The sequence below is a fragment of the Eschrichtius robustus genome, chromosome 1, assembly GCF_028021215.1.
Source record: "Eschrichtius robustus isolate mEscRob2 chromosome 1, mEscRob2.pri, whole genome shotgun sequence".
NCBI lineage: Eukaryota > Metazoa > Chordata > Mammalia > Artiodactyla > Eschrichtiidae > Eschrichtius > Eschrichtius robustus.
Window position 1 is genome coordinate 115,993,911 of NC_090824.1, and position 24,894 is coordinate 116,018,804.

Sequence of the window (24,894 nt, forward strand, 5' to 3'; positions counted from 1 at the left end):
ATAGGCAACAACTTTTCAGTTTCTGTTGTCATAGATTAGTCTTGCTCTGACCTTAATATAAATGGAATCGGAGAGTATTTACTCTTTTCTGTCTGGCTTCTTTGCTCAACACGTTTTGAGATTCACGTGTAATAGTGTTTCATTCTGTTTTTATTGCTGATTAGTGCTCCACTGTTTTATTTTTTTAAATTTTATTTATTTATTTATTTGTTTGTTTGTTTATTTATTTATTGGCTACGTTGGGTCTTCGTCGCTGTGCGGGGGCTTTCTCTAGTTGCAGCGAGCAGGGGCTACTCTTCGTTGCGGTGCATGGGCTTCTCATTGCGGTGGCTTCTCTTGTTGTGGAGCACGGGCTCTAGGCACGTGGGCTTTAGTAGTTGTGGCACGCGGGCTCAGTAGTTGTGGCTCGTGGGCTCTAGAGCGCAGGCTCAGTAGTTGTGACACATGGGCTTAGTTGCTCCGTGGTGTGTGGCATCTTCCCGGACCAGGGCTCGAACCCATGCCCCTGCATTGGCAGGCAGATTCTTAACCACTGCACGACCAGGGAAGTCCCACTATTTTAAAATACTGTAATTTGTGTATCCTTTATCCTCCTAATGGATATTTTCCCACCTTTTGGCTCTTATTAATAAGGCTGCATAGAAATTCTTATACAAGTTTGTTTGAGAAAATATGTCTTAATTTCTCTTGGGTAAATACATAGGAATGCAGTTGCTGGGCCATAGTGTAAGTGTAGGTTTAATTCTATAAGAAAACTGCTAAAGTTTTTAAAGTGATTATATTCTTTAACATCGTCCTGTTTAATGCATAAAAATTCTAGTTGCTCTACGTACTCTCCAGAATGTGGTATATAACCAGGCTTTTAAAATTTTATCCATTTTCATCTGTATGAAATGGTATGTCATTTTGGTTTTTAATTTGCATTTCCTGATAATTAATGCTATAGAATACATTTCCATGCACCTACTGGTTAGTTAGAAATCAGTCTGAAATTGTCACTGACTACTAACCCATTGTATTGCTTTTAAGGATATGCTCTCGCTATTACAGTGAATTTTTTAGACAGATCAAAAGCCATAAAAATGAGCAAAATAAACTAGCAGTGCCTAATCATTTATGAAGAATACTTTGTGAACAGATTTTTATTGAGACACCCAAGGTGCAGAGCTCTTTAGATTTCATTAATTAGGTATGTGGACATCTGATCAGTGTACCAATTTGCCAGCAATAATCATAATTTCTTGTTAGAGATATATTCAGTGTAATTTTAGCATAAGGCATATTTTTGGCTGAAATATTTTATGGTATAGGCAACTCTTGTAGAAATTCAATAATATCTTATAAATTTGAACCTTACTTTTTCAGAATGTACGATAATTACTTCATCCAAGAGGGTATTAAATTTGTATTAAGAACAGGATAAATCCTCTCCCCTGACACGCTACTAACATTTAGGTCGAGTTCTGTTTATGGTTGAACAGATTAGTGATAGTTCATAAAATATTGGTACATTTTTCATTGCTTTTTTTTTCCAATGAAAATTAATTAAATATCAGGCACCCTGATACATTCTATTAGGGAAGACAGATGCAAAAATGAGAGATTATATTACCTCATGCTGTTGCTATAATACATGTAGTGCAGTGTAGTATAGGTGCGTGTGTGGTTCAGAGAATGTATCTATGGTGTCCAAGCGGGCTCATGATACAGACAGAGGGACACATTAACTCCTGCCTGGGCCATCAGAGGACTTCTGCAGGGTGGTATTGACCTGGACCTAGAATCCAACTTGCCAAGTAAGGAATTGAAAACACTCTGGCTGCCTTCATGAGTTTTGGCTTAAATAACATTTTGTTGAAGTAAGGGAGAGAGTGATAAAGAAGAAAGTGGATATTAATGAAACCAAACACTATGCCTCACCAAGAAATGTGACAGATATGTTCGCTTTCATTATCACATAATCTTATACATCTTGCAAACACCCCTAGGACATAGATAATATAATTCCTGGTTTATATGTGAGGAATATGAAATATCTGTGGTCTCAATCCCAGTTTGAGAAATGTTAAAATGTGAAAATATGCATGTCTTAGAATCAATAAAATACAATAAAATCATTGTTACAAGTTTCTCATCCACTCCTGTAGAGTATGTAACATTTTAAAAGAAATAACTTTTAACTGTATATAACAGTACACATTTTTATCTTCCTCACAGACCTTCAGAATTAGTATGATTCTTACTCTACCTTGAAAAAACATTGGGCAATTTGCACTCTAAATGAACACTCTAAAAGAGGGGCTTGTTACAATGTGCCTTCCTTTGCTGTTCTACAGTCAGGAAGGGAATGTGGGTAGAGGAAGGGTCTGCTCAGATTGGGATCTTATTGTTATTTATAAAAACAAACAATAACTAACATTTCTGAGTACTTCTGTGGTTCTAGGCACTCCTCTAATTCTCTCTTACTTAATCCTTACAGCAACATGAGGGAGTTGGTACTGTTATTTTCTCATTTGTCAGATGAGGACACTGAGGAACAGAGAGGTTAAACAATTTGCTCACTGTGTACAGCTAGCGTGAAGCATAGCCAGGATTCACCGTAGGCGGTCTGGCTTAAGCCTCCATCCCATGTCCCACCCCTAACATAATGAATAGTGTATGTTGGAGCTCAGCTGGGCACCAAATGGAATATGCCTTCTATTCACCAAGGACAGAAGTGCTCCCTGATAGAACTGATGTCATCTTACTTGAACAGTGTGCTGTGTATGGTTTGGGAACCACACCTATATTGTTCAAATTCTAGCCCCATCACTTGAGTAAGTCTTGAGTAAGTCATCAGGGTCTTTGAGTCTCAGTTTTCTTGTTTTTAGAATGAGAGTAATATTTTACCTTGTGAGGATTTTTTTAAGGATTAATCATTTAAAAATATTGAAGACAGAGTGATGAAGATAGCAAAAAGTGCTTGGGAAGCTTAGATAGGGGTGTGTAATTTGCTCTCACAGGGATCTGAGACCCTGCCTTGGCACAGGATGCTAGGCTGGTAATGTGTCCAACCAAACTGGTGGGACAGAGATGTGGGAAACATTAGAATTAGTGGCAACTTTTGCTCCAGAATGGTGTTTTTCCTCAATGGCCTTCCTTTATACAGCTTAAGTGCCAAGTAAGAATTCCAATACATGTCAAAATTGCTCATAAGATTTTCTTACAGAAACCTCTTTTAATATCAAAAGACTTTCTAGCTCCAGAAAATTATAGACGTTGACTATAGAGAATCAAGGTCAAAGTCAAATCATTTAGAGTTAGATTACTACATCACAGAATGTTGCCATGGTAGGAAGATGCCAGCCCTATGGATATGATTGCTTTAGAGGAAGGCAACACAGCACAGGGAGAAAAACAGTGAAGTTGGGGCAGGAGACCTGCATTTTTGTTCCAGCTCTGCTGTTGGAACTCAGGCAAGTGTTTTGACCTTTCTGGGTTTTCATTTCACGTTGTGCACAATTTGAGGATTAGTGCTGTTTGAACTATACTCTCCAAGCCCTAGGAACCTGTAGAGGGTCTGTATGGGCTGTAGCTAGTGTGGAAGCAGCAGGTAAAGTAAGACTCCAGCGCTGCTTCTTTAATTCAACCAAAGGGGCTCTGCTTTGATCAGTTATATTCATTGAGTTTCTACGTCTGCTTTAGTTGGGGGGAAAAAGAAGGGGTAGTGGTGAGTTGTGAGGATAAAAACCAAGTAAACTAAAACAACTTGTCTCTGAAATGACATCATTCTAAGTTGCTCATCTGTAGCCAGTGTACCTGTGCTCTGCTCTCTGTACATGTCAGTGGGCAGAAGTTGCAAAGACTGAAAAAGACCTAGTTCTTATTCTCCAGAAGTGTGTTCTCTAGCTGGAATAGGGCCAGGCCATGGCCAAGACAGTAAGTGGGCAAGACTTAAAGGCTCCTCAGTCTCTTATATCTGGCCCATCCTACTACTTGTCTCCTATGGTGGGAGACTCTCCCCGACCCCATGCTCTTCTGTGTTCTCTGCTCTCCCTCCTGCTCTTGAGGAATGTTCTCATAAACCTTTTATACCAAGATACAAAGTGATACATGCCTTAAAACCTTGGAGCCCCTTGGCGAGATTTGCATGTCAACAAAGACCAAATCTTAAACAAAAGTGATAAAGCTCTAATTATAGCTTCTTCTTGAGGCAGGTGTTCTTCAAACATGTTACATAGGTGACCACTTTTTTCTCTAAGGTTGGCTCTTGTGGGCATAGCAGTAGAGCATGGTGTTTATGAGAAAGGACTCTGAAGCCAGTCAGTTTGGGTTGCATTTCTAGCTGCATCACTTTGTAGCTATGTGTCTTTGGGCCAACTACTCGGGTTCTCAGTTTCTTCATCTGCAAAGTGGGGATCAACAACAATACCTACTGCAGATATTATAAACAAACATTAATGTAGTAATCTCTACAAAGGACTCAAGACAGAGTACAGCATATAATAAGCATTAAACAAATGGAAAAAGATGTACAAGAGCTATTTGGTAAATAGTTTAGAAGAATGATGAAAGACTAAATATCATGGTTTAGACTATATGGGATATATGAAAAAGAAAAGATGACTAAGTAGTTAAAGAGACTATTGCAGAAAAGATTAGTCTTGATCTGTCTTTTAAATGATTGAGGCCAGATTAGCTGGAGGACATTCTAGGCAGGGTGAAGAACAAGAATAAAAGTGACAATGGAGGAATAAGCTTAGTGTATCCATGGAACCATGAAGAGGCCTAGAATAGAGGGTATACAATAGTCTGTAGCAGGAGAATAACAGGAAAACTATATTTAAGGAAGATTAGACGGAAATCAGTTCATGGGATGGTTTGCAGTGGCAGAGGGTATTACTTTAGGAGGCTAGTAAGCTATTGCAATATTAAATATCTAGAGTAAGGAGAAGGTACATTATTATAGTGAAGGAACCAAGTTTTGGAGTCAGGAGACCCAGGCAACTACCTTAGCATCTATGAGACTCACCACCCCTAACCAAAAACTGTGGATAATATCCTCATAAGGTTACCAAGAAGATCAGGAGTTGATACATACAAAAGTACTTTGTAGGTTCCAAAGAATTGGAATAATTAGAGAATTAGAGAATTACAGAATTATTAGTACTAGATGTCATTGTGCACTCCTAAGCCAAAGTAGCATCAATGGAGGTGAGTAAAAATGTAGATGGGCTGTTGTTTGATGAAAAAATTCAGGAAATATCTTATTAGCTAGAAAAAAAGTGCATGAATCATTTGGCCTTCATTCTTGGGGAAATGGGTCTTTCTATTTATGAAAAAAATGATTTATTAGCTTAGGATAAAGCTCTTAAGTTTGCTCATTTTTGTTGAAAATATTTTCACATGTATTGGTTTATTGTTTGTTCCTTAACATAAGGCAAAAAATGAAGAGTTCACAAGGACATCATTTCAGGTGTTATCGTGTTTCAGCAATTTTCATTGTCATAGTTATCCCTGTGACCATCAGTTACATTAGATATATAATTCTTTTACTCCTTCATATAAAAAGATATATAAAACAGTGATAAATCTGCATTGATCCAATAAAGACATTCTAGGAGATGCTTTTTAAAACTTGATCTTTTTATTTTCTTATCTCCTGCCTTGTCCCAGCTACTCTACTGGTCCCTCTCATCAGCTCCTTGTGGCTATTGGTGTGACTAGCTTTCCCTTCCATTTCCAGCTCCCCAGGTTTGTTACATTGTTGTGCTTTAAGGATCCTGCTCATGGAGTTTTGCGGTCAGCACACTGGCCAGTGCTGTTTTCCCTTGGGCTTTCTGGCTCTGTTGAGCTGCCCCCGTGCGTGGTTAGGTTTGCTCTGTCTCTGCAGCAGCACCTCTTCATTCCCATCTGAAGGGAAGTTTCTTCCGGTCAGCTGTTTTCCAAAGCACCAAGAATTTCCTGTTGAACAGATATTTGGTGAACCATGTTCATATATTTCTCTGATTTATCTTTGGAAAAATGTCTCTTAAACCAGCAGTCAGAGAGTACAAGGTATTTACTGCTGAGGTGCTGTAATGAGAAACAGAGGCTTTCTTGCTCTCTTCTGGTGGGGGATCAATTATCCTCCTAACAGGGTCCTGGATGCTTAACACAAAGTCAGTGCCAACAAAGGAGCAGTTAAGAGTGAGATTTCCCTACTGGGCTGGTAGCAGGGATTAAGCAGATAGTAATAAATAGAAGGTCAGAAACGCACGTGGCAAGCCTGAGGTTCCTACACCAAAGGCGGGAATTCAGGTCAGAGTCAGGGAGTGTGAGGGAAGCATCATGCTGAAGTAGAGAGGGCAGGACTTGGGGAGGCGACCTAGTAGGGCTGTAGCACATCATGCCTCTTGGTCTTCTCTCTCCCTTGCAAGTTAACATCTAGATACCCAGTTCACCTATTTTACTGTATTTGATAAGGAACTTAAAATTGTTTATTTATCTGAAAATACTTTAACTTAGTTTTGGTAATGATTTTGGCAATAAATTGCTGACTGTTCAAATGTTCATTAGCTCTTTTAGCCCACAAGGATGCCTACCGTTATAGTCATACTAAATAGCTCTTTTACAAAATGGATTTGTTAACATACAGGCAAAAAATATTTTACTCCCCACTGAACCCTAATATGCGGTTTGGAGTTGATACACTTGCAGTCCAAATCTGGGGCCTGGAGTCAAGGCTGTGTTGCTTGTTAACTGCATATATTAAGGCAAGTTTCCTCAAAACTCTAAACCTCAGCTTCCTTTTCTGGAAAATAATACTACTAATTTCACACAATTATCATGGGAATGAAGTGAAATGAGGTAAATTTCAGAAAATTACATATACAGTGCTTGGCACATGGTAAGTAATAATTAAATATTATTACTAAGGCATCTTATAATAGTCTAGTGTTTTAATCTTTTTCAAAATCCTCCTTCCCAAATCTTTAAATCTTACTCCCAAACTTCATTACTGAAAAGAATGTGTGGCTGTATAATTAAAGGTAATACAACTGGAGGGTAAATATGAGATTTTGAATTCAAGTAAAGAATCATGTGATGATACGTTGGTCTCCCCATCCCTCCTCAATCCCTTCCCCTCCCACATACCTCATACTGATGCTGATTTTGTCCTGATCTGGACTGCTCCCCATTTTTAAAAAAAGAACTTTAGAGAGGAGAGTAGGTATGTGGATTTGTATGTGGTGGGTGTGAGGACTTGTGTCAATTACCACTGGCAACATTCACTTTACCTGCAACTGATAGCTTCATAGACCCCAGGACTAAGGACCAAGATATCTTTTTCTTTTTTTTTTAACGTAGATTTAATTTATTTATTTATTTTTGGCTGCATTGGGTCTTTGTTGCTGAGTGCGGGCTTTCTCTAGTTGTGGCGAGCGGGGGCTACTCTTCATTGTGGTGCGTGGGCTTCTCATTGCGGTGGCTTCTCTCTGTTGTGGAGCATGGGCTTTAGGTGCACGGGGTTCAGTATTCGTGGCTCGTGGGCTCTAGAGTGCAGACTCAATAGTTGTGGTGCACTGGCTTAGTTGATCCACGGCATGTGGGATCTTCCCAGACCAGAGCTCGAACCCACCTCCCCTGCACTGGCAGGTGGATTCTTCACCACTGTGCCACCAGGGAAATCCCAAGGTATCTTTTTGCTTTAGTTATCTTTCATAAAGCTCTGGTGGAAGCTCTTGGGAGGGAGGGTAACGTGGTGCCATTTACTAGCTGTATAACTTTAGCTGTATCTTTTAATCTCTTTGAACCTCTTGTTTCTTCATCTGTAAAATGGACATATAATAATGTCTTCTTCAACAGGTTTCTGTGAGGATTAATTGGGGTAGTTTAAGCTTCTGGAACATAACAGGTGTTCATTAAATGTTAGCTTCCTTCTCTACCCTGGCCATTTGTCTGAAGGAAGTACCACAGCTGATATCTGAGACTCAGTAACCTTAGTAAGGCAGCTGTGGCTTTGTAACAGAGAGAGAGAGAGATGGAGACAGAGAGAGAGAGAGAACCCAATGACTAGGAAGGTGAGATTTCAATATTGGAAAATTGCCGCTGGACCATAGAGGTATAAAGCATTCTCCATTTCCCCTCCAGTTTCTTCTTTAAAATATATGCTATATTTTTTCATCTCATCCTCCAACCTAGCAGGATTCCTAAGTTTCCTCCTACTTCTATCTACCTTAATTTTCACAAGAGATACCACACTATGAATCTTCTGTCATTACTTCTTGCATCTTTTCAACAGCCTTCTTAGTTCTCATGACAACTAATATGTACTGGGCTTTGCTCTGGAACTTCACATGTGTTAACTCATCACAAATATCCCATGAGGAGGTACTATTTCTGTCCCAGTTTAATAAATGTACAAGTGAAGGCAGTATAGAAGTGACTTTCTCAAGCTCATCCAACTATTGTAATATGCCTCAGGACTGGAATTCCAATGCAGGTGATCTGAATCCAGAGGCCGTGCTGAAAACCAATAACCATTAGTGCCTCTTCATCAAATAGCGCTTCTAAGCCTAAGTTTCAAACCTTTCCACATTCTGTTTAGGTTTTGCCCACCCAGACCCATCTCCCTTTAGTTCCCATCTTTCTCCAAGGTGGGTGCTTCTCCATCTTTGGACATGACATGAATGTTTGTGATGCTTCCCTTCTGCTTATACTGATTTTCTTTCTCTGGATCATTTAAGGCCCAGTTCAGCTAGTTCAGGCTTCTTTGTATCTTTACCGTTTATCTCGTAATTCATGGGCTTGTTGTTTGTCCATTCATTCATTTGTTCATATATTTATTCATTTGTCCAGCAAACATTATGAGTCTATTACATATCAAGTAACATAGATATTTAAAGTTAAATAGGACATAGCCCCTGCCCTTCAAATCACAGTCAGATTTGAGAGATAGACATATAAGTAAAATATTTCACACAAATAATTACTGTACTGTCATTTACCATAACAAAGGTACATTCAAGGTATGGTGGGAGCACAGAGGAGGAAGTGCTGGACTCTGAAGAGGTCACACAAGATGATGCTGGTCGCTGCTGGATCTAAGATACATAGATGAATATATAGAGATATTCATGAGTGAGGCATGTGGGGATAGAGGGAAGGGGAAAGGATGGCGGCAGAAGGAACAGCATGGACACATCGGTGAGGCAACAATACGGTAATCAGGGAACAGTTACTACTTCAGTGCCTTGGGCAGATGTGCTTGGGGGAGTGACAGGAAATGAAACTGCTGAGAAAGGTAGTGTGTTAAGTAGAAGGAATTATATCTTTTAAATATATTAATTTTAGAGAGGAGGATTTGAGAGAAGGGCCAAATTAGAGCTAAGAATACCATATAGGATACAACTGTAGTGGTCCAGATGAGAAATTGTGGAGTTCAGAACTAAGGCATCACTAGTGGGATAAGGGGACATACATCAAGTATGAATATGGGATGGATCATATTGAATCTAGAATGATTCCTGGGTATATGTCTTGGGTAAATTAATAACTATGATGATATGATATTAGTTGAGATCAATAATTTGGGAAAATGACTAGGTGTTGTATGGAGTTTAATTTTAGACAACCAGGTGAAGACATTAATAGGTAGCTGAAATGTGGGTTAATTTGGAGGTACGTATGCATCTGTGAAATCATCACCAAGATTTATGCTATGAACATATCCATCATCACCCAAAGTTTCCTCCTGCCTTTCCTTCTTTATAATTATTAGTATTTTGTGATATGAACACAACGTAAGATCTACCCTTTTAGCAAAATTTTAAGTATACAGTATTATTAACTAACAGCACTGCGATGTACAGTAGATCTCCAGGGCTTATTCATCTTGCATAACTGAAACATTGTACCTTTTGGACCAATTCTTCAATAACCATTTATTGAATGTTTATTATGTCTGCTGGGTTCAGGATGTTTAAAATTGGACAAGTCATAGGCTTACCCTTAAAGAGGACATAGTCCAGTGGATGGAGACAGAAATGAGGTTATAAAACAGAAGAATTTGAATTGCTTATGCACTGGGTTGTGGGAGAGTGTGGCAAAGAGAGGGAAAAGCTCAGTGTGGGTGGTCAGTGGAGTCTTCACTGGACAAATGATTTTGAAGTTGAAACACAATTTTTACAGATAAGAAGAGCTAGACGTGAATGATATTCTAGGTGGAGAGAATAGAAGAGTTACTGAGGTGTGAAAGAGCGTAGAGCCTGTAGTGAATAACAAGCTGTTCTGTATGGTTGGAATACAGAGCAAGTGAGTTCGTCTGTGCAGCTATGCCCACATGTCCGCAGGTTTGCGTTTTGAAGCAGGGCTTCAATGTAGATTGAATTTTCCTGTTCAAAAATTTTCCAACCGTTATAGTCTAGAACAATAGCTCTGAACTAGTAATGCAGGTCAAGAAGTCTAGACACAATTTCATGAAAACTTTAGAGGCATTGACAAAATTGCTGCGTTCATTTAAATAAAAAGCAGGTATTTGTTTCCAGGTTTGAGAGACCCAGGATCTTAGATTGAGTGATTAGTGGAACAATTTATTTTATCAAAGTTGGTTTTAAAATAATTTATCTACCCTACTGCTACTTAACTTTCTTTTCTTTTTTCTTTTTTTTAACATCTTTATTGGAGTATAATTGCTTTACAATGTTGTGTTAGTTTCTGCTGTACAACAAAGTGAATCAGCTCTATGTATACATATATCCCCATTACTTAACTTTCTAAAGTCTTTTTTTTTCTCTCCACAAGGAGAGGTCACATAGGAATACAATAAATATTTTTTGAATTTAATTCAGGAATTAATTTCTTGCAATTTTTATTAGTAGAAAACATGGCATGTAATTCTGAATGAATACCAAATTGTTTCAGACAAGCAGAATTAGACTCTAACAGCTTATGAAACCCGGAAGACATGGGTTTAGAGTCTGTCTGTTTCTCTCCTCCATCTTTTTTTCTTCCCTGTCTCATTGCAGTGCCCTGTCTCTTGTGAAGCTTGGCTCCTGGCCAGAGAATGTATTCCCCAAGTCCCTGCAGGACCCTAGTAAAGTGAAATTGGCAGATTTCCAAGTAGAGGGAGCTGATAAAGAGCCATCAGGCTCCTAAAACAATGTGCAGTTTGTGATGTATTCTTTAAAGAATTAAATAGATTATTTATGTACCCAAATCCATAGTTTGATAGCAACAAAGGCTTTTGGTCATTACTATTATTCTGTGATATATTTCAGTGATAAAATAGTAAGTTCAATTCAACAAAATTGTGTGTGAATACCTACCACATACAGGGCACAGTGCTGGTAAAGCAGCAAAATTAATGTAAACTGTCTTCTTCTTCTTCATGTAATTCAAAAAACTAGCTATCACAAATATGATTTACTTGTGTGGTCATTTGCATTATAAAATACCAAATCATAGGATGAATTATATTCAACCAATGTTTGATTATCTTTAGACATGTTTCATTTGTGGTACAATTTTGTTTTTGTGATTTGGTGTTCTATCTTCAGTCATGGTCCTAACCCGGGGAATGGGTTTCCTGCCACCTGCCACAAGGCTGCACTGGTTGCCTAAGGTGGCTTTGCTTTCTCAAGCCACATCCTCTCAGAACTGAGATGTGTTATCCTCATTTTCAAATATATTTTCCTATTGTGTTTTTATTGTTATTACAATGCCTAAATTTGATATAACTATTTTTTTCAATTCATGATACTCCATTGACAAACTTGATGCCTATACAAGATGTATTTTCTCTTGGTATTTATGTCATCACATGAAATGTTTTCTTACTTGAATTACTTTAGTCATTATTTAAGAAATTATCAATCATTGAATACCTAGAATAACAAGATTATTTGAATAAAAAAAATCTTACCTACATGGGTAATATTAATTTGATGAATTTTAAATGTTTGAGGTGGGGGGAATACATTTAGACTGAAATGTTTATGTTTGTATAAGTAAATGTAATTGTAGGAAAAGATATAAAGTAGAAATGATAAGACCATGCAGGCAATATAGCTTTTTAAATTTGCCTGTCACCTTACACAACATTTTCTAAATAATTATTATTACCTTTATTCGTATTTTAATTGTGTCCACCCATAAGTGATTTAGGAAAAGAAAATTATAATTTAAACATAGTTATTGGTTCTGATTTGCTTTAACTAGTTGTTTTAAAAGTAACTGTGTTGAAATTCAGATATTTCCCTGTCCCCTCTGCAATTTTTCACACACTGTGTATCTTGAATAGCTTTGAAAAATGTTGGAAATGGGATAAATCTAGGATTGAATTCTGATGTTCATTTTAACGTTCCTTTCTTTTAGGTACTGCATTAAGTTATGTGGAAATGAAAGCGACTCACGAAACCCCTCCTCCAAGAGTGAATGAATGTCTTTCATAAATGGAGCTTGGCTTCTGGTTTTCCCAGGACACTGACATTGTGGCAGAGCCACAGCGGCCCTTCCTGCTATTTTCAGTGATTCACAGAACATCTGAACAGTGATGCTGGCCTTGGATTTACAGATTTCCATCCTGATACCTTATTTACTTCTTTGGGGCAGAAAAGCTTGCACTAATTGCTCTCCATGGTGGCTAATCTTTTCAAGAGCCTGATTTTACCTTACATCCATAAGCTTTGCAAAGGAATGTTTGCAAAGAAATTGGGAAATACAACCAAAAAAAAGAATCGTCAGCTGAAAAAGGATCAAGACGTTCTTACTGCTGGCCAGACCAAACCCCCTAAATTTTCTAATACCTTGAAAAGCACTGTAAAGAAGATTGCAAAGTGTTCATCTGCTCGCAACTTATCCACTGAAGAAGACGAGGCTAACAAAGAATTTTCCCTCTCCCCCACGTTCAGTTACCGAGTAGCTATTGCCAATGGCCTCCAGAAAAATATTCATATAACCAATGGTGATAATGAGGATCTCCTTCAGGAGTTATCTTCCACTGAGAGCTCCTACTCAGAATCACTCAGTGAACTAAGGAGCAGTACAGAAAACCAGGCACAGTCAACACGCGCGATGCCAGTTAGACGCAACAGGAAGAGTTCAAGCAGCCTGGCACCCTCAGAGGGGAGCTCTGATGGGGAACGCACTCTGCATAGCTTAAAACTAGGAGCTTTACGCAAACTGAGGAAATGGAAAAAGAGTCAAGAGTGTGTCTCCTCGGATTCAGAGTTGAGCACAATGAAGAAAACCTGGGGAATCAGAAGCAAATCTTTGGACAGAACTGCCCGAAACCCAAAGACCAGTGCCCTGGAGGCCGGATTCAGTTCCTCTGGCTGCATTAGCCAAACACAGGATGTCATGGAAATGATCTTTAAGGAACTTCAGGGAATAAGTCAGATTGAGACAGAACTTTCTGAACTCCGAGGGCATGTCAATGCTCTCAAGCATTCCATTGATGAGATGTCCAGCAGCGTGGAGGTTGTACAAAGTGAAATTGAGCAGCTCCGTACAGGGTTTGTCCAGTCTCGGAGGGAAACCAGAGACATCCATGATTATATTAAACACTTAGGTCATATGGGTAACAAGGCAAGCCTGAGATTCTTAAATGTGCCCGAAGAAAGATTTGAATACATTGAAAGTGTGGTTTACCAAATTCTAATAGATAAAATGGGTTTTTCAGATGCACCAAATGCTATTAAAATTGAATTTGCTCAGAGGATAGGACATCAAAGGGATTGCCCCAATGCAAAGCCTCGACCCATCCTTGTGTATTTTGAAACCCCTCAGCAAAGGGATTCCGTCTTAAAAAAATCATATAAACTCAAAGGAACAGGCATCGGAATCTCGACAGATATTCTTACTCATGACATCAGAGAAAGGAAAGAGAGAGGGATACCATCCTCCCAGACATATGAGAGCATGGATATAAAGCTGTCTACTCCAGAGCCCAAAAGCAAGAAGAACAGTTGGCAGTCACCTGATGACAGTGATAGAGAGCTGGAATCTGACCTAAATAGAAACAGTTATGCTGTGCTTTCCAAGTCAGAGTTTCCAACAAAAGGAAGTACTTCCAAGTCAAGTTCAAAATCACACAATGCTAGAGCCAAGAATAAAACTTCTAGTAGCAGCAGAATTGCAAATAAATCAGAATATGATAAAATTTCCTTGCATTTGCCAGAATCGGATAACTTGGCAAAGCAAACCACAACCTATTATGCAGATGCAACACCTCTCTGGCACTCACAGAGCGATTTTTTCACCACTAAACTTAGTCATTCTGAATCAGACTTTTCCAAATTGTGTCAATCTTATTCGGAGGATTTTTCAGAAAATCAGTTTTTCACTAGAACTAATGGAAGCTCCCTCCTGTCGTCTTCAGACCGGGAACTTTGGCAGAGGAAACAGGAGGGCACGCCTACCTTGTATGACAGCCCTCAGGATCAGTGTTTGAATGGGGCTCCTCAGGGTGTCCAAGTACAGAGTGAAATTGAGAACACAGAAACTGTGGACAGTGGAGTGAGTAATAGCATGGTGTGTGCATCTGGAGACCAGAGCCACTACAGTGATTCTCAGCTCTCTTTACATGAAGATCTTTCTCCATGGAAGGAATGGAATCAAGTAGAGCAAGGAGCTGATTTAGGTTTAGATTCATCCACCCAGGAAGTTTTTGACTATGACACAAACAGTCTATCTGATCAACAGCTAGATGTTTACCATGAAGGCCTAGAAGACTTGGGAAAGTGCCACAGTGTCCTTCAGGATGACTCTGAGGGCTATGATTTAACCCAAGATGACAACTCATCTCCATGCCCTGGGTTGGATAATGAACCACAAGGACAGTGGGTTGGCCAGTATAATTCTTATCAGGAAGCTAATTCTAATGAGCTGTACCAAAACCAAAACCAGTTGTCCATAATGTATCGAAGTCAAAGTGAATTGCAAAGTGATGATTCAGGGGATGCCCCACCCAAATCTTGGCATAGTCGATTAAGCATTGACCTTACTGATAAGGCTTTCAGCTTCCCAAAATTTGGATCCACACTACAGAGGGCTAAATCAGCCTTGGAAGTGGTATGGAACAAAAGCACACAGAGTCTCAGTGGGTATGAGGACAGCGGCTCTTCCTTAATTGGGAGATTTCGAACATTATCCCAATCAACTGCAAATGAATCAAGTACCACGCTTGACTCTGATGTCTACACAGAGCCTTATTACTACAAAGCAGAGGATGAGGGGGACTATAGTGAACCAGTGGCTGATAATGAAACAGATTATGTTGAAGTGATGGAACAAGTCCTTGCTAAGCTAGAAAACAGGACTAGTATTACTGAAACAGATGAACAAATTCAGGAATATGATCACCCTTCATATGAAACACCTTATGAAACCCCACAAGATGAGGGTTATGATGGGCAGGCAGATGATGTGGTTAGTGAAGGGGGATTGGAAACCTTAAAGGAAACATCAGCTGAAATGAAAATAAAAGAAGATGAAAACCAAAACATCCCTGAAAAGCCCCTGGAAATCATAAAGCCAAAGCAGATTCGTTCCTCTTTCAAAGAAGCAGCTTTGAAAGCCTATAAGAAGCAAATGGCAGAATTGGAAGAGAAGATCCTGGCTGGAGGTATTTATGTTTAAATGCTACATTATGAGCTCATTGTGTTTTACCATTGGGTGGTGTTCTTTAGAGCATGTTCTGTTTACTCTTGGGGGAAGGAATTTACTTTCAAGGAATTTGCATGTTTATTCTGAGAAGGATTTTATTTTACTCAACTCCCCCAACAAGTTGGGCTTGATGATTTAAAATCAAAGTGTTTTCAAATAGGTCATAGTAAAATAAGCCCTATACTCTGTGGCTCAAGATTTCTGTGCTAGGATTAAGCAAAAACCCCATTTCATATTTCCAACTTTATTGCATCAGTTATCAAAGGAAGGATGAGTGAAATCAAAGAGCAGCCTGGGGTCTACTTTTTGGTCCTGTTAGGTTTTACAGGGATTGGGAGAAAGATAAAATTAATCTTAAAGAATTAGGAAAGATGGAGTCCCAGATTTCCCACTCCTTTTCCCATCAAATCTATACTTTGGAGCCTGCCAGCAGGAAGAGCTAGTTCTGCACAGCCAACCCCAGCCCATACCATGGAGGACCACAACCTCCCTCACTACCTACCGATGCAGCTGAGGGAGGGTATTAGAGCCAAAACCCTAGGCTGTACCTGAGTGGTCACAAGTCACTCTTTTAGAGGATAAAGGAGATAGAGTTGAGTAGCTTCCTCCTAAAGAGTGGAGCAGAAGTCTCTTGCCCATTATGGAAATGAAAGCAGCACCTTACCTAATAATTTTACTTGACCTCCTGGGGGAACAATTTTGGATCATATACTTTGGAAAACTAGCTGCATGTAAATAAAAAATTTTTTGACTTTTTATTTATCAACCAAACTTCATCTGCACTTACCTCAATCCCTTACCATTTATGTTATTTGCATGCTTATCTCTTTATATCTTTGGGATAGTTTGAGATAATCTCAGTTTTAATGAATTACCTATTGTTAATGGTTTCCTTGATTATGGCATTGTCATCTTTAAAATACTTACTGTATATAATACTCCATAACGGTATATATTTTTATGATCAAGTGTTACTTGCTATTATGAAATAATATAATAATTTCTTCAGCCGGTAGCTGATTACGGCTTCTTTTTCTTAAGCAAAACTGTGATCAGATACTACTCCAAACTGGCCATTTTCTGGTTGACATGGGTGGATCATTGAATAATCAGATACCTTTACGGTTAAACTGTTTCAGGCCCTAAAACAAGTGAAATAACTATTAGGGTTCTCTGCTCTAAAATTCTGTCCGTATAAAACAACATATCTTACGTAATTTATTTAAAGAACAATATAAGTCAAGGGCATCTTGGGTACATTGGCTGTGTTTTTTTGGTTGTTATTTTCTTCAGGGAAAAGTTCTCAACTATCTTTAAAATTGATTTGAAAGGGCCAAGTAGTCAACATTTTTATGTAAATGTAATTCATATTGGAATAATGTCTATCTTATTTCAGAGTGACTTTTAATATTAGATATTCTTATTACTGAAACTCAGTTCATAGTTTCTTCAAATACAGGTCAGCTTTTTGGCAGTGTATTTTACTTACTATGGATTCAGAGAGGTCTACTTAAAGGCATATTAAGAATAAGCAGTGTGTGTGTATATGTTTGTGTTTGTCTGTTGTGATGCAATACATGAACGTTTTAATGCTAACTGGTTAAGGTATCTGGAATGTTAGGCAATATTATAAATATAATGAAACTATACATTTCAGAAAAAAAGTGGATCTTCATTAACTTAAAAAATACCCCAAATTAGCAAACTTCTGCAAGGTAGGTTGTTACTGATAATGACCATTTACATAGCTAACAATCCTAGTCATTCAATGGCACTTATCCTCAGAAGACATAAATACACTTGGTTATCCACACATCACCCACTTCAGAATCCTAAGAAGGTAAAACAATCGGTATCACATACCTGACACACCAGGCCTGACAACAGAGGACTCAGACCCCTCTACGTCTTGGAGCTTGGCTTGTTATCCTATCAGCCAGCTTTGAATGGAATCTGTTGGATATCATTTATCCTAGAGGAAATCATACACACGTCTTTAAGATGCTCTCTGGTTGCCTGAAAGGCACCAGATTGACTACCCAGGAGGTTGCGGTAGCCTAGATTTTAAAGGCCATCTCTTCTCCCTTTGGCAGCAGTTAGGCAATTGTCCCCTTCCTGTGCCGCCAATATGCCTCATGAGGAAGGGCAGCCAAAGAAGGGTATTTTTCAGGCCCCTTCCCGGCTCAGAGCATCCCAATGAGCTGCCGGTCGTCATGATGGGTTTCATGTCCATGGCCATCTGCTTACTGGGCTTTGGGTAGATGCCAACAGATTTTTCTCTCCATGACCACCCAGTCACCATTAGGTAGCAGTACTGTCTTTTCTCCATTACTAACCTGGCAAGATTGGACCTTAGAGCTCTTGCTGTAAACGATGTGGGATGCGGTTCTCCTGTCATTGCTTGATGGAAATGTTAGCTCATAAATTTGAATCATTTATTTCAACTTTTGTCTTCAGGGTCCTGGTAAAGAGGGATTTTTTAAAGACCCCAATCTACATGGATGTTTGGTACTAGTGTTTCTGAGAATCTTCACCTTGAACAGCAGGCCAGTGGGGAAAGAGATTTTAGACTGTGTGTAGCCAGAACCCCCATGAGGCCATATTCTTCTCTTGCTGCTGGAGCCTGCTTGTGTAGCTGGCCTGAAACCCACACCATGGTGGTAAACATCTGATCCCCTACCTCTAGCCCTTCACCACCCATCAACTGGAATTAATTATTATCTCCTCTGAATTTCCCTATACCTATCTCTTATGGCTCTGGCTTCCACCTTATGTAAAGACAATTTATGTGCATTCCTCATGTTCTCTTCTAAACTGTAATCTGAAGGCCAGAGGTCTTGTCTTTTCATCCCTTCATCTGCACTGTGCCTAGACCAGTGCTTTATACAGAGATGGCACTGAATTAATACCTTGGATGAATGCCTGAATCAAGGGAAGCAGGATACTAAATAAAAAGCACAAGCGTTGAAGTCAAATCCAAATCCAAACTGTGACCTTTAATTGCTAAGACTATGACTTTATCTCCTGAGAGTTCAGAAGTATGATTAGAGATAAAAACTTATTATTGAGCACTACTATATACCAGGCACTTTCCAGGCAGTTTATCTGCTTTTTTATCCCTTTGCTTCCTGCAACATCACTGTGAATTTGATTCCATTATTATCTCATTTTACAGGTGAGGAAACTGAGATGCTGAAAACTTCCATAACTTGTTCAGTGTCATACAGTTAGTAAGGGGGTGAATCAAGAATTAAATAGATGGCTAATTTGTTTATTTAGAGCGGCCATATGCTTACTCACCTCAAAGGTTGTTTTGTTCATGTGTGAAGGTGGAGAAACATGATGAAAATGGAGGTGGCATGAGCCATGGGCCTTATTCCAAATAAAGGATTTTAATGAGAAAACAGGACTAATAGGAAAGACACTAGGGTTTTGTAATGAAATAGTTCATTCCCGGTTTCTCTACTTCAAATCCATGGTTCATCTTATAAATCAAGGCTTGTAGAGCCCAATAAATAGTGTACAGCAGCTGCTTGAAGGATGCTGTTTTGAAGTCTGAGTACACTTTACCTGATTCTAAAGTCAGTTTGCAGTAAATTTTTCTAGCAAAGAACAAAATTTTTGTTTTGTTTTGAAATGCCATTCCCAGGCTGTCTGTAGGTTCTGAAAGAGGCTGCTCCTAGACAGATTATAAAGTCCATGAGTGAATTGCTCCTTCTGTTGCTACTGTAATGCCAGAGCCTGCCCCAGTATCTGGCAAATTTATCTAGTCCACACATATTTATTTATCTCATCTAGTCTAAATGCTAGACTCCTTTCTAAGTTGCTTGGCTATCTAGTTCCATACAAAGTGGAGAACTCTTAGAATTCAAATAAACTTTAGTTTTCTTTCTTTCCATCCAAAAGACAATTTTACTAGATATATTTTAATATAGTACAATAGGGAAAATGTGATGGAGAGTGCAAACAGGACTTTTCACTGCTTTGGCTCTGTTAATCACATCTTTCTTTCTATGATGATGTAACTTATACATCTCTAAAAACTTAGCTGAATTTACTTAAATTCCAGGTTTAATGTTGAAGAATAAATAGTTCAACTAAGTTTTGAAGGTTTGTTGGCCCAAGTTTGTCTATCACGAGGTGCTTCTTAAATTTTTGAGTGCCTCCGGGTCTCCCCTGCGGAGAGTCTAGGTCAGGAGCGATGGGGTCTGCCTTTTTAACATGCTGCCTGATGCAGGTGAGCATCATAGCACAATTGAAGAGTGCTGCTACGCACTGTACAGCAAATATTATACCTTCCTGCGTAGTGTTGTTTCATCTCTTCTTTTCAAATTAGAAGAGATAGAAGCAGTCTAAGAAAACGTGTGAATAATTTTCTTAAAATGAAGAATGATTTTCTAATTCTCCAGAGCAGTAGTTTATTACACTTATGAAAAGGTTTTGGTAATTTATACACATTAAAATATAGAGAACAATATATGTATTCCTTGAAATTGAAACGTCCTTCTTCAAGGCAAGTATAGCAGTACTGGTAATAGCAGAAGGCAAAGCATTTGTAAAATGTTCTATTAAAACGCTGTGCATAGCAATACCCTTTTGGTTTAGTATTGTTTGCTTCTAAATACTCTAGAATTACCTGTAATATAAAGTGATTGTCTTGGTTTTTGAAATAGATTATGATCTAGAAAGGAGACCTGTGAAGAGTGAAGTGGCCAAGGGTCCTTACAGGCATTAGACACAGCTGGCATCTCTACCTCTTGCTAGACAGAAAGCCCAAAATACCCAAGGGAGTAATTCTTCTAGGAGACAGGACTGGGACTCAGAATACAAATGTGTTTATAAATCAGTTGCGTGGGGAGAGAGGTAATGGTGGTATGTTCCAAGAGGACCCAAAGGTCTTAGAGTATATGCTGGTGTGAGATGGAGCTAACAGATAGGGACAGAACCAACACATATTTAACACCTTCCTATCCTATTCACCTCTAGAAATTTTAAGTACATATTTAATCCTTGTTGGGTAGTATTAGCCCCATTTTGTAAATGAGATGACTGAGTCTTAATGAGGCAAAAGCAGGTCAAAGTCTATACAGCTAATAAGAATATTGATGGAAATTCATGTACATATGATAGAATTCAGCATCTGATGCTCTTTCCATGACATCCCATTGCAGGTGTGGGCAAGTCTTGTCATGAAAAGGCATAGCTCATATTTTTAAGCATACAAATAAGTTGTGCTTTTAAGATCAGCCAGTTTTGTGTTAGCTTCTGGAGTAAGTATTGATCTCTGTTAACACAAAGTGAGTGATAATAATTTGGGATGAGATATTATCACATTTTTAAGAAGTTTACAAAATCTGGAGGGTGACACTTGTCACATTAAAAGACTTTATTAAGAGTGAGGAAGTGCCGATAATAGTAGTTTTTGAGAAATGAAAGCATTTTACAGGAGGTAGGGAAGAAATTCACAAGGATAAACGAAAGCTGGCTGTTAACAGGAACAATGAAAATGCAGGGTTCAAAGATTTTGTTTATTATAATTATTAATGGCTCCCAGCTATATACCTGGAACACTTGTCTTTGTAGTGAAACTAAAAACACATTTTTCAGGGGAAGTATTAACTGACGATGAAAGATGGTGATTTCCAGATTGTACTAAGAGTATCACTTCAAAGCCTGCAGTGCGATTTCCAAATTCCAGAGATTCAAGAAAAGGTACTATGTCAAAATCTCAGGTGGATAGGTTTTTGTTTGTTTGTTTTGGCTAATGTCATTGTTCATACACTTTCTGCAAGTTCAAATAGAGAGATATATTCTATAGAAATTGTGAATCATGTGAGAATTTTCTATGTGGTGTGGAATAAAATAAAGAGACTCTGTAGCCTGGTGTAAGACACAACAAAGTATAGCCTAATCAATTGTTATTGATTAGATTAGAATTGGAGGAGCTGGGACCTGAAATAGATATACCCACGGGGGTGATTCAGACTCTGGGATAAATCCCAGGAGGAAGTGAGGAGAGAAAGTCCAGTGCAGCAGAAGAAAATCTGCTACTTAGAAAGTATACGTCAGGCTACAGACGGCTACTAAGGCATCGAGAGTCTAACTCTGCTTATCAGCTGGGGAGGTACAGAACAGCCAGGAACAAAGAGAACTGGGGACATGAGGTGGGCAAGAATTTTCTCCAGGAAGGCTTCTTTTTTGATTGGACATTGGTTACCTGGTTAGGGACTAGGAAAGGATCTGAACATCCCAGAATGGGAACTATTAAGAGGAAAGCAAATCCCAGTGGGATTGATATACTAAATAGGTCATCCAGAGAGTGACCTAGTTGCCTGAACTGAGGTCCATGGTCAGGAATGAGTCTCTAATATAGGTAAAAAAAAAAAAAAAAAAGTTTGATTGTTCCACTGGCATCCAAGGGCTGAGCCCAATTTGCAGGGAGAATGACTTGATGCTGAGTCTCAGATTGCCGGGATGCCCTGACCGCAAACAGAACTGTTCCCCATGATAAGGTATTAGCTTAGGTTGTCTCCATAGACTACAAGACCAGAAGGAACTAAATGCATTAATGGACTTCTTCACCATGGTTTATTCCAACCTATGGTGTGCATTTTCTTCTTCTTCATTTTAAAAGGAAAGTATGTTATGGAATCTTGTCAACTACCTCTTTCATCAAACTTGGTTCATGCTGGGTCTCAGCTACTTCCAAAAATAAAAGAAACCTTAGAGGATAAAAATGACTAACATTCAGCAGATTCCAGCGACTGTGATATGACTCTGTAGGCAGTCCCCAAAGATCCCAAAGATACTTTGAGCAGTGTCACCTTATTTAGAATAAATGTATCTCTCTCTACTCCCTCCAATCATCTTCACTTCCAACTTATCCCTTACTTCTTCTCCAGTTCAACCATGGTTACTACTTTAAAAAGGATAGTACTAATTTCTAAGTATGAAACTTGATGTGTGTGTGGATATTTTTTAATGTAGCATTGGCACACAGAAGCACACACATTAATTTTCTTAGGAACCCCATAAGATAGGTAGCTTAATAACAGGTAACACTTATTGAGTGCTTTTTTATGTGCCAGACACTATTCTAAATATTTTATACTATATTAAGTTATATAATCCTCACAATAATCCTATGAGCTAGGTACTATTATTATCATCTCCATTTTATAGATGAGAAACAGAGACACTATACTTCTTCTAAGAGGAGAAAAAAAAAACTAAGAAGTAGCAGAACCAGGATTTAGAATTAGGCATTTATTTTCCAGATTCTACGTGCTTACTCACTGCTGCCTAGTTTGGGATTTTAGAAATTAAGTATTGCTATTCAATTTTATAAAATGGAAACCTGAGGTGGCGAAACGTTGATTTACCTGACAGCACAGATTTGTAAGCAGAGCTACAGTTACAAGCTGTTCTCCCAAATCATAAGCCAGCACTCAAGCTATCAGACCAGTCTTCCATTTTACATGATATTATTACAGGCAACGTGATTATCCAGGTACCATTTCTGTGAAACTTGTGATAAATGAAATTGTTGGCTGCATGTAATAGTGGCAAACAAGAAATGACAGACTGAATATGATATTATTTCCCAGAAATGTAGGCTAAGCTTCCTCTTTCTTTAACACCTTTTCTGATGCTTAATGATGTCTTGTGGAAAGCCCATGGCTTTCATTTTGTTCTTTAGTGATTACAATTGAAGACACACACACTCACGTGGGCATGCACAGAGACAGAAGATGTGAATTCACTCGGTGTTAACAGGGTGGTATTTTACTATGTGAGGAAAATCAGTAGGAAAATTCCCAAGTTGATCAACATTTCCTTTGCATTTTCTAAACACATAAAGCAATTTTCATGTTTCTTAGAATTAACTATCACATGTATTTAATTCTCATAAAACACCAGTGAGAGAGCCAACCTCTTCAAGTCTCTGTTACCTTAAGGTAATTACTAGTAGTTATGTAGGTTGTAAAACTGGCAAGCGACGGGACCAGGTATCAACTCCAGGACTTCTGAATCCTACTCTGGTGCTCTGTGCACAACAGCATGCTCTTAGCTACTTGTGTACATTTATGCTCCTTCCTTCTGGACTTTAGAACACCTGGTCTCTAACACAAACTTCTGGGGCTATGTCAAAGGTATTTCTCTGCTGATTCTTAAAGTTAGTGGTTCTCAGGTTTTAGAATGCGTGAGGATCACTTGGGAGCACTTGGACTAAAATATAAATTCCTTGATCAAATCTTTAGTTAATTTCAATGCAGTATGATTCATGGATCACATTAAGAAATGCTTAACAGTTAATAGTTAATAATAGATACTAAGTGCTTTTCTCCTTTCACTCTTTCTTGAATGATTTCATACGCTCCACTGGCTTGTTATCATTTTTTGTGTTGATGGTCCCAAATCAGTGTCTTTGGGCTAACTCTCCCTTCCCCAAATGTATATCATACATTTATTCTTTCAGTCATTAATTCACCGACTAGTTCACTCATCCCTCAGTAAGTATATAATTGCCTGGCTGGGCATCTGGGATATAGTACTGACAAATCTTATTTGGTCTTCATCTTTGTTAAGTGATTGTGATGAACTTAAATTTCAAAAATACACAAATCCATCATTTTAAACTTGGCTAACTGCTGGAGAAGTAAGTACAAAGTGTTAAGAGGGCATATTATCATTTGAAGTTTAGAGAAGACTTCCCTGAGGAAATGACATTTGATCTGAAGTCTGAAGAATGAATACCTTGAACTAGGCTAAGGGAAAGAAAAAAACATTCCAGGCAGAGGAAGTGGATTGGACCAGGATCTTAAGGCAGAAAGTGGTATGAAATATTTGAGAAACTTAAAGAAAGCCTGGTGTGGCTGGAGTTCATCAGGCAAGGCAGAGAATGGTATGAAACAAATCTGGTGCAATATCCAGAGGCCAGATTTTTCTGAGTCTTGTGGAGCAGTTGGGACTTTTTCCCCTAATTACCATGGAAAGCCATTGAAAGGGATTGGCCATAATGAATTGTAGGACTTCATTCGAATGGAATATTCTGTAGATCTCAAACTCATCATGCCTAGCATCAAACTCTTTTCTTCCTCTGTCTCCTAATCCTGTTTCTCCTCCTGGATTTCCTATCTCAGTAAATGGCACCACATCTCCCTGTTTGCTCAGGTCAGAAAGTCATCCTTCTTGGATGCTTCCTTGTCACACTTTATGGACATTTGTCTCATTTTGGGCTGACAACCATCTGAATTCCTTTCTTAC

The 24,894-nt window shown here is 38.7% G+C and overlaps 1 protein-coding gene across 2 annotated transcripts in view; it reads left to right on the forward strand.

The window, feature by feature from the left end:
- Nucleotides 1-12,594: 12,594 nt before the first annotated feature.
- The window catches only part of UNC13C (unc-13 homolog C), a 589,653-nt gene continuing 577,353 nt past the window's right edge, over nucleotides 12,595-24,894 (forward strand). The window contains exon 1 of one of the 2 annotated variants that reach the window (XM_068536284.1): nucleotides 12,595-15,586. In XM_068536284.1, the coding sequence (XP_068392385.1) occupies nucleotides 12,598-15,586 (2,989 nt within the window). In that variant the 5' untranslated portion in view covers nucleotides 12,595-12,597. The remainder of the gene's footprint in view (nucleotides 15,587-24,894) is intronic. The other variant, XM_068536278.1, reaches the window with a different exon arrangement.